The following is a 10,903-nucleotide window of genomic DNA, read 5'->3' as shown; positions in this document are numbered from 1 at the left end:
CACCACCACCACCACCACCACCACCACCACCACCACCACCATCATCACAATGACCACCACCACCACCATCACCACCACCATTATCATCACCACCCTCACCATCATCACAGTGACCACCACCATCACCAACACCATCATCACCACCACCACCACGACCATCATCGTCAGCACACCATCACTACCATCATCACTGTTATCATCACTATCACCATCGCCACCATCACCATCACTACCATTGTCACCAGCACCATCGCTGTCATCATCTTCCTCCTCCTCCCCATCATCACTCCCATCCTTAGTAGCGTACGGTCGTAGAGGAAGCTTGGGCTGTCTTGTGTCTGTCAGTGTTGTCCAGTGTAGGGATTCATTAGTCTGTATTATTTGGGGGCATTCCCTCAGGTATATTTATAGCTTTGTTGACTTAAACCATCTTGCTTCCATGCTCTCTCACAGTCTTGCAGTGTGGCCCTCCCGGCTCTCTGGGGACCATCAGGGTATATTTGAAGGGAGGAGGGCGGGGCATTGATGTCCTGTCCTCTGTTTATGAGAGGACTGACCCTTAACAATGGGGTCACTGTTCAGTCCTTTGGTCCCAGTTTTATGGTTCAAGTAAAGGTCTGTTCAAAATGGTAAGGCCTTGCGCTGGGCTGTGCCAGACGAGATGGGGGGTGGGAGAAATGACATGTTCACCCTTGTGGATTTGTCTCCATGGAGCCAACTTCGCTTATTTCCTTTTGGAGGCAGTGGGGTAAGGGAAAGCAAGGAGGGACCGGAGGGGGCGCTGTGCACACTGCATGTTGAACCTGAATGTGGCTCACAGGAAGCGGGAGTTCAGGGGCCACAAGGACTCCTTCAAATTCCCAGCCAGTTTCTAGACAGTAAATGATTGCCCCTCTTTGCACCGTCTGCTTTGCCTTCCATTAAGAAGCCTGTGATTGTGATGTCACGTCAATGTCCCCACTCCATTTCATGCTCTTCCCCCTTCTGTCACTCCCTTGCATAATAAAACGGCAGCACAAGATGAAACAAACAGCTCTCCGAGCTTCACCGTGTCTCTGTGTGTCACATTTCTTTGCCATGTGCCTTGCATGCCGCTGCTTTGCTGTGTCACGCCAGCAGTGGGCGGGGCGTGGGCTGGAGGGGCCAGTCTCTGCAGGAGGGGCCAGAGTCCTGGGGGGAAGGGGGTCAAGAAGGCCTCCCTGCTTCGGGTGACCAGGGCCAGTGGGGCTAATGGCTATCTGCCCAGGAGAAAGGACCTTCTCGGGCCAGGTAAGTAAAGCATGACAGTGGCCACTTGCTCCCCTGTCTTGTCATTCATCCTGGGAAAGAAAGTGATGGCGGGGGAAAGGGTAGGGTGGGGAGGAGGGCACAGAATTAAGGAGGGCAGTAAAGGGGAGTGGCCCGTCCTGTCATAAGCTGTATGATCTTGGTCAAGTTGTCATCTCACGAGCCTGAGTTTTCTAATCTGTAAAGTGGGGATTATAATGAGTTCATTACAGATTCTGAGTAAGTGGGATTCAAGTGAATGAACTGGAGGTAGGGTGTCCTCAGTTTATTGAGGGAGGAGAGCTTATTTTTATTTTATTTTTTTTAACGTTTGTTGTTGAGAGACAGAGACGGAGCATGAGCATGGGAGGGGCAGAGAGAGGGGGAGACACAGAATCCGAAGCAGGCTCCAGGCTCTGAGCTGTCAGCACAGAGCCCGATGCAGGGCTTGAACCCACAGACTGCGAGATCATGACCTGAGCCGAAGTCGGATGCTTAACTGACTGAGCCACGCAGGCGCCCCATAGGAGGGGAGCTTTGATGCCACTCTCTCTCCCTCACCCACATCTATTTCCTGGTTTTGGTGTTGCAGCCCACTCTCCTGGACCCCAGGGTCCATCTGAACCCCACAGGCATTGGGATGGCCATATGGATCAGCAGGCAAAGCAGGGGGCTTTGGGGTTTCATGCTCCTCGGATCGGATTCTCATTCGGTGTCTGTTAGTTATCTATCGCTGTGTAATGAAATAGCACACACACAGCTATTTGCTAGGACACCGTTGGCCGGGGGAGGCTGGGCCGGGCTCTCAACTCACGGTCTCACCAGGCTGTGGTGTTCCTATCTGGAGGCTGTTAGGAGGAATCTGCTTCCAACCTCTTTGAGGTTGTTGGAGATTCAGTTTCTCACCATAGGACTCAAGGCCACAGGTTTTTTTGGTGGCTGTTAAGCTGATGGCTGCCCTCAGCGCCTAGAAGCTGCCCCGTCTCTTGTCCTGTGTTCCTTGTGTCCACCTTCAAAGCCAATCATGGAGAGTTTCTCCTTTGTTCAATCCCTGTTGTGCTACAAACGCTCTCTGACGTCTGTCTCTGGCCTCTGACTCAGATCTGAAGGATGCACGTGATGTCAGGCTCACTCAGATAATCCTTTGTTAATGTCAGCTATGCCGTATCATGTCCCCTGACCTCGCGGTGGCTGTCATGTGACATTTGTGGTTCACACCCACACTGGAAGATGGGCAGGAATGTCAGGGGCCACCTTAGTGTTGGACATATCACCGTCCCTGTTGGTTGTGAGAGCCTCGGGATGGCAATGAGCCCTCTAGACCTCAATTTTCTGTTCTCTAAAATGGGGTCGTTACAAATATCTAGATTACTTAGATCCCAGATAATATGCTAGATTACCTAGCATATAGTAGATGCTTAGTAAGTTATAGGGCCATACCCTTTCACCTAACTATTGTCTCCCAAGCCCTTAATTATCACCCAACTTTCCCCTGTGTTGTTATTCTCGTCTGCAGACTGTCTTGAGTGGAAAACCCTTTTCTCTACAGAAAGACGGTGTCAGGGGCCCCTGGGTGGCTCAGTCGGCTAAGCGTCCGACTTCAGCTCAGGTCATGATCTCACAGTTTGTGGGTTCGAGCCCTGTGTTGGGCTCTGTGTTGACAACTCAGAGCCTGGAGCCTGCTTCTGATTCTGTGTCTCCCTTCCTCTCTCTGTGTCTCCGCCACTAGAGCTCTGTCTCTCTTTGTCATTCAAAAATAAAATAAATGTTAAAAAAATTTAAAAAAAAAGAAAACTTCTAAAAAAAAAAGAAGGACAGTTTTAGAAGCACAGTGTGGGCTCCTCAGGTTGGACTTCACGATGACAAAACCGTGACCTCGAGTGTTTGTTAGAAGACGTTTTCCTCTGAGTTGCACCCCTGAGATTCTCCCTCAGGGGGTCTGGTGGGGCCGGGGTTCTGCACTTGCAACAGCACCCCGGGGGATTCTGGGTGCACTGATGTGCGGGCCATCCTGAAACGTCCAGCTAGTTGCTACCCTTGCAAGCTCTGCCACCCACGAACCCGGCTTCAGAGCCCGCCCCATCCCTGGTGGCCTGCCCTTGGGGCTCGGTTTTCAAAGTATTGTTTTCCTTGTCTGTAAAATGGGTCTCATAAGAGTTGGTGGCCTCCCCGAGGGGCTCTGGGAAGTAACTGTGATAATCTACAAAAAGTGCTCAGCCTAGACCCTCACGTGTTCTAAGTTCCCACCGCCTGTTAACAATACCAGTTATTAGCATGTTAACCTGGGGGCCCCCGGGTGCGGGCCTTGGGCCTGGTTTGTTGGTCTGTGGGTGCCTGGGCAGAGGAACTGTATTAGTGGCTCTTAGCTGCTGTGTCAGAATAGAACTGAGCTTGAACTTCAGGGAGCTGGTGGGGGAGAATGGAGGCCGTCAACCTGCCCCCACGGCAAAGACTTCTGTGGCCTCCTGGCCTTTCTTTTCCTCTAACAGCTGTCCTTGGATGTGTCTGCCCCTTCCTCTTTGGGCTGGGACCAGCTCACTCAGGGGACCTGGGCACCAGGCCATACCCCATAGAAGCCAGCAGCCTCCAGGGCAGTGCACAGGCCCCCGGGGCAGGCAGGTTTCTCTAAGCCAGAAGTCCATGTGGCCGTGCCAGTTTCAAAGACAGTTTGCTCTTCACTGAAGTCCTTTCCAGTTCTCTCTCGGAGGCAGTGATGGCCCCGCTGTCTCAGGGGGGTCCCCCTTCCCCGCCAGGACTCGGCTTTAACTTGATGCGAGACCACAGCAGGCCTTTAGGACGGGGCATGACTGATCAGGCGATGGGCCCCTTGGAGGCTCATCTGTGGAGGCAAGAGAAGTGACAGGAGAGCGGTGACAGCAGAGAGCCTTTGAAAATTCCAACTTTAACTTTGTTAGCTCAGACAAAGCCCTCTGGGGCTTCTTTGCTGAAAACCCACTGGTCCAGCGCTCCTGCCCCTCCCCACTCCCGTGCCTTGACTCTGGGGCCACAGGAGCCCAGGGAGATGCTTCCCTTCTGCACCCACATGCCCAGGATGCCCACTCTGCCCCCCCAACCGGCCACCCTGTTCTGCCGCCGGAAGCATGGATAGTGCCAGGGCTTGGCGACCCCCGAGGTGTGGCCCGTTGGACACAGGGTCAGCATCAGGGCTCAGGACAAGGTGGGAGGGCTCAAGCCTGGGAGAGTCTGCAGGGTCCAAGCTGGGGCTTCTCGTGTGGCCTCCACTGCTCTATTAAAAGTGTTCGGATGCCTCCTGTCCTTGGGCTGAAAACCGAGGCCAGAGAAAGGATGACATGGTGTGTGGGGGTATAGCATTGTTCCCTGGGGGGCGGGAGCTCAGGGCAGTTAGAAATGCAGCCTGGCCTCACCCCAGCATCCCGGGCCTGGAAGAAGGTCAGTCTGGATGCAAATGTCCAGCTCCAAACACTGAGGCCAGGGCTCAGGGACTAGTGGCCCCTTGACAGGAGGCCTGTGTGTGGCTGTGCCATCATCACAGGGGGCTTTGGGCACCCTTCCCAGGTCCCCAGTGGGGCCGCCACTCCTTCTCATCTGTCCAGTGGGGCTGCCACCCTTCCCATCTGTCCAGTGGGGCTGCCACCCCTTCCCAGGTCCCCAGTGGGGCCACCACCCCTTCCCAGCTGCCCAGTGGGCCACCAACCTTCCCCAGGTCCCCAGTGGACTGCCACACCAGCCTGTGTTCCAGGCACTGGAAGGGGCCAAGTCAGTGGAAAGCTCTGTCCGGGAGCCCACACGACTCACCCCGAGCTCTCTCTTTCCTTGTCTGCAGCCAGGCCAGCACTCCGCTCCCAGCCCCCACCTGGCCGTGTACACCGGGACCTGCGTGCCCCCATCCCCTTCGGGTCCCTTCTCCCCCTCCTGCCGCTCCCCCCGGATGCCGTTCCCCTCGCCCAGTCGCTTCATCCGGAGGCCCAGCAGCACCATCTGCCCCTCGCCCATCAGGGGGGCCTTGGAGAGCTCCGAGCAGAAGGGGGCGGCTGGCGCGTCCGGGGCCTGCCCGGGGCCCTCCGACACGGACGCCGGCGAGGCCTCTGCCCAGCACCCCTGGCCCCGGCCCAAGGCCCGCGTGGCTCTGTCCTTCAGCAGGTTTCTGAGACGGGGCTGTTTGGCTTCCCCGGTCTTCGCCAGGCTCTCGCCCAAGTGCCCGCCTGTGTCCCACGGGAAGGTGCAGCCCCTGGGGGACGTGGGCCAGCAGATGTCCCGGCTGAAGTCCAGGAGAGTGGCCAAGTAAGAACCGGGAGGGATTGTGCTGCGTGTGAGCCCGTGTGAGCATTTGTCCCCAGTGCACATACATGTGTGCACGTGTCTGTGTGTCTATGTGCACATTTGCCTGCATGTGAACGTGCATGTGCACATACGTCTCTGTGTGAGAGCATGAGTGGGTGCACACGTCTGTGTGTGTGTTTGCACACACCTAGTGTAAGCGTGCGTGTGTGCTTATATGTCTGCATGAGTGTGTGCACACGTCTCTCTGTGTGACCATGTGTGTGCACACATGTCTGCGTGTATGTGTGCATGTTTGCACATTTGCCTACATGTGAGTGTGTGCATACGTGTCTATGTGTGAGTGTGCATGTGTGCACATATGTCTGTGGGTGCGTCAGTGCATGTGTATGCATGTCTGTGGTGGGTGCCGAGGCCATGGGCTTGAACATGGTCTAGAATGGGGGTGGGGGGTTGAGTAATGAGGATTCTGGGTTAGCAGACACTGCAAGCAGGCTGTTTGGCCGCTGGATGGTTTCCAGAAACTCAGCTTTGTCCTCCCTTGCTTCCTGAGAAAGAGAAGGCATGGGAGTCTTTCTTTTCCATCTTTTTCCCTCTTCTGTGCTCCACCCACCCCATGCCAGAACATCAGTCTAATGAATCCATTGTACTTAAAAAAAAAAAAGTTTATTTACTTTGAGCGAGCGATCGAGAGAGAGAGAGAGAGAGAGAGAGAGAGAGAGAAAGAGAGAAAGAGAGAGAGGGAGGAAGTGAGCGGGGGAGGGGTAGAGAGACAGAGAAAAAGAGAATCCAAAGCAGGCTCCATGCTGACAGCTCGGAGCCCAATGAGGGGCTCAAACCCACAAACCATGAGATAATGACCTGAGTTGAAACCGAGTCAGATGCTTAACAGACCGAGCCCCCCAGGTGCCCAGATCACTGCACTTTTAAAGGGCAGGAAGTTCACTGGCATTAGTGGGAATCAGAGGTCAGGGGGGCTCCTGTCTCCCCGTCTCTGCCTTCAGTGCCCTCGCCTCGCCTCCCCCCTCCCGCATACACCTGCAGGGCTCTCAGAGGGGCATGCAGGGACCCCTGATGCTACAGGTGTTTCTGTGAAGACGGCCGTGCCCAGTCTCCCCTGAGAGGTGACCCCTCTCAACTCCATTTTGGGTGGGGTGCTGCAAGTTCTGAGAACCCCAAATGCCCCGAGGCAGCTCCCCGGGTGCAGCGCAAAGGCTCCGAGGGTGTGTGTGACAACTGCTGGACCAATGACAGAAAGAAAAGTTGTAGATGATGCAAAACTGAGGATCAGCACCCCCCCGCCTTTATTTGGTTTGGGGGAGACAGTCAGGGGTATCCCTGCACCAATCAGCACGCTTCCTGGTGTTGGAAAAAAAGCCCCATGCAGTGGTCTTGGGTTGCCATGGATACCCGAGGACGCACGGCATCTGTGTCCCAGTGTGCTGAGGGGCCGGACAGCAGGCAGCAGACGGCATTGCTTCTCTCCTGCCTCTGTCATTTGGGGAAGGGAAAAGGTGGGGATCAGGACCGAGGGTGAGTGTGTCTGTTGATTCTTCCCAACTAACCTTGCCCAGGGAATGTCCTAGCTTTGCAGCCCTGTCACACACATGGGCTTGGGGCTTTCAATAGACCCTTTGCTCAGGGACCACCCCTTCATCAGAAGGTAGTCTAAACAGACTGAGGATTAAGTGCAGGTATGTCCCAATGGGACATCCCGAACTCATCAAAACCATAAAGTCCAAGTGCCTCGAACATGAAAATAAGGCATCTTTTGATTTAGCCTTTAATTCAGCAGAGAAATGGGGGTCCCCTTCCACTCCCAGGGAAAGAGGTCCATGGAGCTTTTGGGAAACACACCTGTGTGTCACTCTTCTCCAGGGACATCAGGGTAAGTTGAGGATTTGGCGTCTCTTCTGTTCCTATGCACTGGCTTTCCTTTTGTGCCTGAAGCTTTTTCCAGATCAAAATGGATGTGCCTACGCAGAGTGGGACCTGCCTGATGGATGCAGAGGACACCGGGACAGGAGAATCGGGTGACCAGGCCATAGAGAAGGAGGTCATCTGTCCCTGGGAGAGCCAGGCCTAGGGGAAAGCTGGCTGAGCCGGGGGCGCTGGACCAACAAGATGCTCCTTGCAGGACCCCCCCTCCCCAGATGGGGCCACAGGCTCGCTTGTTCTTGAACCAAAGTGCATTTTGATCACATTTGAGGCCTGAAGAGATAAGACAGGATGGATTATGGGAAGCATGCCCTGGCTGGGGTCCTGATGGCCAATTCCTACCCTTCCTCCTGACCTTCCCTTCCTTGGGCAGAAGAAAGGCATGTGGACCCGAAGACTTTACTTGCTGCCTTAAAACTGATAAAAGATTAACTTGTAAGAGTCTTTTGGACTGGAATGTTAGTGTGTGTCTGGTTTTATTCGTTAGTTATGAGCAATTATTTATCAGCTTATGACTTCAACTCATTTCTTTGGTTTTAGAGACAAAAGGACATTGAGTTGCTTTCAAGAACTCCCTCCCTGTCGAAATTGGTTTGTGCATGTTACTTCTATCAACAGAGCTCCTGGAAGCGTGGAAGGGGGCATTGGGGAAAGGCATCTTTCTAGAATGGCAGGTGTGTTGTTCGGATCCACCAAAAAGTAGAAACAAGATGGGGTTTGACAGGCAAGTGATTTATTGGGGGAAACCCCTGGGGAGGACAAAGAGTGCGAGCTGGAGAAGGGGATAGGGGCCTTCAGACCTAGTGTGCGGCTGGCCTCTGGGGAAGGAAGAGTGAGTTGGTGGAGTCTCAGCCTGCAGTTCCAAGTAAGTTTTGGCCATGCCATTGAGGTGTCCTTGAGGGGAAGTCACCATTGGGAGAGTTTTGTGTCTGGCAAGAATAGTTCTGCCTTATCAACTCCACCATGCAAGGTCATTGGCTGGGAGCAATGGCCGCAGCATGGACGTGCTGGTGGCCATCAGACCACATGCTCCCTGCGGCAGGGGATCTGAGCACGCATGTTCACGTCTGCTGCTTGGAATCCGGTCGGCGCTTCTGGAGGTTTAGTCCTCGGTGCCCCCCACCTCTTATCATACTCATTTACTCAACTAGTATTTATCAAGCCCCTCCTATGTGCCAGGCACTGGGCTAGGACGTGGGGGTGCAGCTGTGGATAAGACTCCTTGCCTCCTTGAATTCATCTAGAATGGTGGTTCTCAACCAGGGAGAACTTTGCCCCCAGGGGACACTGAGCAGTGTCTCAAGACATTTTTTGGGTGTCAAGACTAATGCAGGGAGCGCCACGGGCATCTAGTGGGTGGAGGGCAGGGGATGCCACTAAATATTCTGCAAAGCACAAGATCGTCCCCTCCCCCTCCACAACAGAAGATTCTCTTGTCCAAATATCAAGGGACCTGTTGAGAAATCCCCAAATAGAGGTTGCAGGTGATGCCCTGGGCTGCTGGGTATGTGCCCCTTGTCATCGGTTTCTGCCCCAAACCCTGAATTGTTGCTCGAAAGTGTCCGGCTGGGATTGTGATTGGATTGAAGAATGGGTTGAGGTTCAGGACTACATCGTCAAACACATTTCTTAAAAGTCACATGGAAAGTTCTCACAGGAAAAAACATTTTCAAGTGGGTTGCCAAACCATTCATTATACCCTGCCCCTGAATTCTCAGCTTCATCACATTTCAATTAGTAGATAAGAGCCCCTCACTGGCTTTTAATGTTGGACAACTTATGTCATTCAGTCCATAAATACTGGGGCTACTGAGTCATCTGTCCTGACATTTCTAGAAATGGATGGTGGCTAAGTGCATGGCTGAAACCTGGACTCGCTGACCATGCAAGGAAGCACAGATTATTTGACACTTAAAGAGTGTGTCATTTTACAATCTAAGGAATCCACTTCTTTAGACTCGCAAGAGTTACTCATGTAGGTTTGAGGAAACTTTTCTCCTAGAGAGTACACAAAGTGGGCTGAATCTTCCTTGGAAGGTGAGTGAGTGGGTCAGTTAATTTGATGTCTTTATTTACAAAGTTGTTCTAAAATGAGGTTAAGGCAAAGCAGTCTATACCTCAAGTCTACCAAGGCCAGTGTGCCTTGACCATACTCTAGTGTTATGGGTCTCCACTCTGAAGCCCCCAGGGTCCTAAACCAAGCCCACATTGATCTTCAGCATCAACTATCCGAGGCTGCAGGATTCCCTGATGGGATTAGATGAGGTCCAGGCTAAAGTGCAGTAACAAAGAGATTCCAGAAGGAAGGACGTGGTTCGGGAGTTTGACTTTGTCTCATAATTGCCCAAAGGCAGGAGGCAGTCCATGGTGAGTGGATCCAGGGAGGAGAGGAATCCCAGGGGCCAATATATATATGTAAAAAATATATATAAAAAATCATTCCAATTGTTGCTTCACTCATTGGTATTATTATTCTCCACCTTGTCTGGACAGTAGAATCTGCTGGAACCTTGAAAGATCACAATGCCCAGGCCACACTCAGTCCAATCAAGTCAGAGTCTCTGGAGGTGGAGACCTGGCATCAAGATCTTTAAAGAGACTTTCTGAGGTGATGCCCATGTCCAGACAAGGCTGAGAACCATTGTCCTGGGGTAGTGATTGAACTTGGTTCACCATCCCCACGTCCATGTTCATGCTCAGAGAGACAACAGAAAAGGGGAACGTGGTGGGGAGCAGCGTCTTCTCAAGTTGACAACCTACACATAGTAGGTGCCATTTCCACTCACATCTCACATCCTGTTGGTCTGCACTGATTCACATGTCTCCCCCCGACCCCCCAGCTGAAAAGAGGCTGGGGAATGTACTCTCCAGTCAGGCCAGCTTGTGAATAGCTCAACTTCTGAAGGAAGGAAGATGGGGAGGACGGATACTGGTGGACACACCAAAACTACCCAGTCTTGGTGGCAGGAGTGGAAAGTATGGCAGAGAAGGGGAGGATATAGGGGTGGGGGCAAGAGAAGCTGCAAGTGGCTGATCAGTTTGTATTTGGCCAAATATTTGGTCAATGTCTATAAAATGCAGCTCTGTTCTATTCCATGGTTGGGAGGCTTTTCCTTCATGGAGAATGGATACCCGCTAGGTGCCAAACACCAGGTGAAGGACAGGAAAACTTTGGTCGGCGAGCATAATTCATTCCGGAAACATGCTTGTCATCCAAAGCACTTGTATATTAAATTGAATTTCCCCATGAGAAAGAATGGAAACTCAGATGATTTGTTTCACAACACAAAAATATTCATAGCAAAATCATTACCATACTGTCACATAATACAAAAGAATAAGATAAAATACAGAACATAAAGAAAAATAAACAAATTAAGCTGCACTTGCCTTTGAAAACTTCGTGGCTGGTGTGAGGAACACCAGAGAGAGGAAGGTT

The 10,903-nt window shown here is 52.6% G+C and overlaps 1 protein-coding gene across 2 annotated transcripts in view; it reads left to right on the top strand.

Annotated features, from left to right (window-relative positions):
- Positions 1-7,921, top strand: part of RGS9 (regulator of G protein signaling 9) — a 71,006-nt gene extending 63,085 nt beyond the window's left edge. For both annotated transcript variants that reach the window (XM_029928923.1, XM_029928922.1), the window contains exons 18-19: positions 5,072-5,529; positions 7,477-7,921. In XM_029928923.1, the coding sequence (XP_029784783.1) occupies positions 5,072-5,529; positions 7,477-7,612 (594 nt within the window). In that variant the 3' untranslated portion in view covers positions 7,613-7,921. The remainder of the gene's footprint in view (positions 1-5,071; positions 5,530-7,476) is intronic.
- The last annotated feature ends 2,982 nt before the right edge of the window (positions 7,922-10,903 follow it).

Source organism: Suricata suricatta, chromosome 17, assembly GCF_006229205.1.
Source record: "Suricata suricatta isolate VVHF042 chromosome 17, meerkat_22Aug2017_6uvM2_HiC, whole genome shotgun sequence".
Taxonomy (NCBI): Eukaryota; Metazoa; Chordata; class Mammalia; order Carnivora; family Herpestidae; genus Suricata; species Suricata suricatta.
The sequence above is the reverse complement of the archived record's forward strand: the minus strand, read 5'-3'. Positions and strand labels throughout refer to the sequence as shown.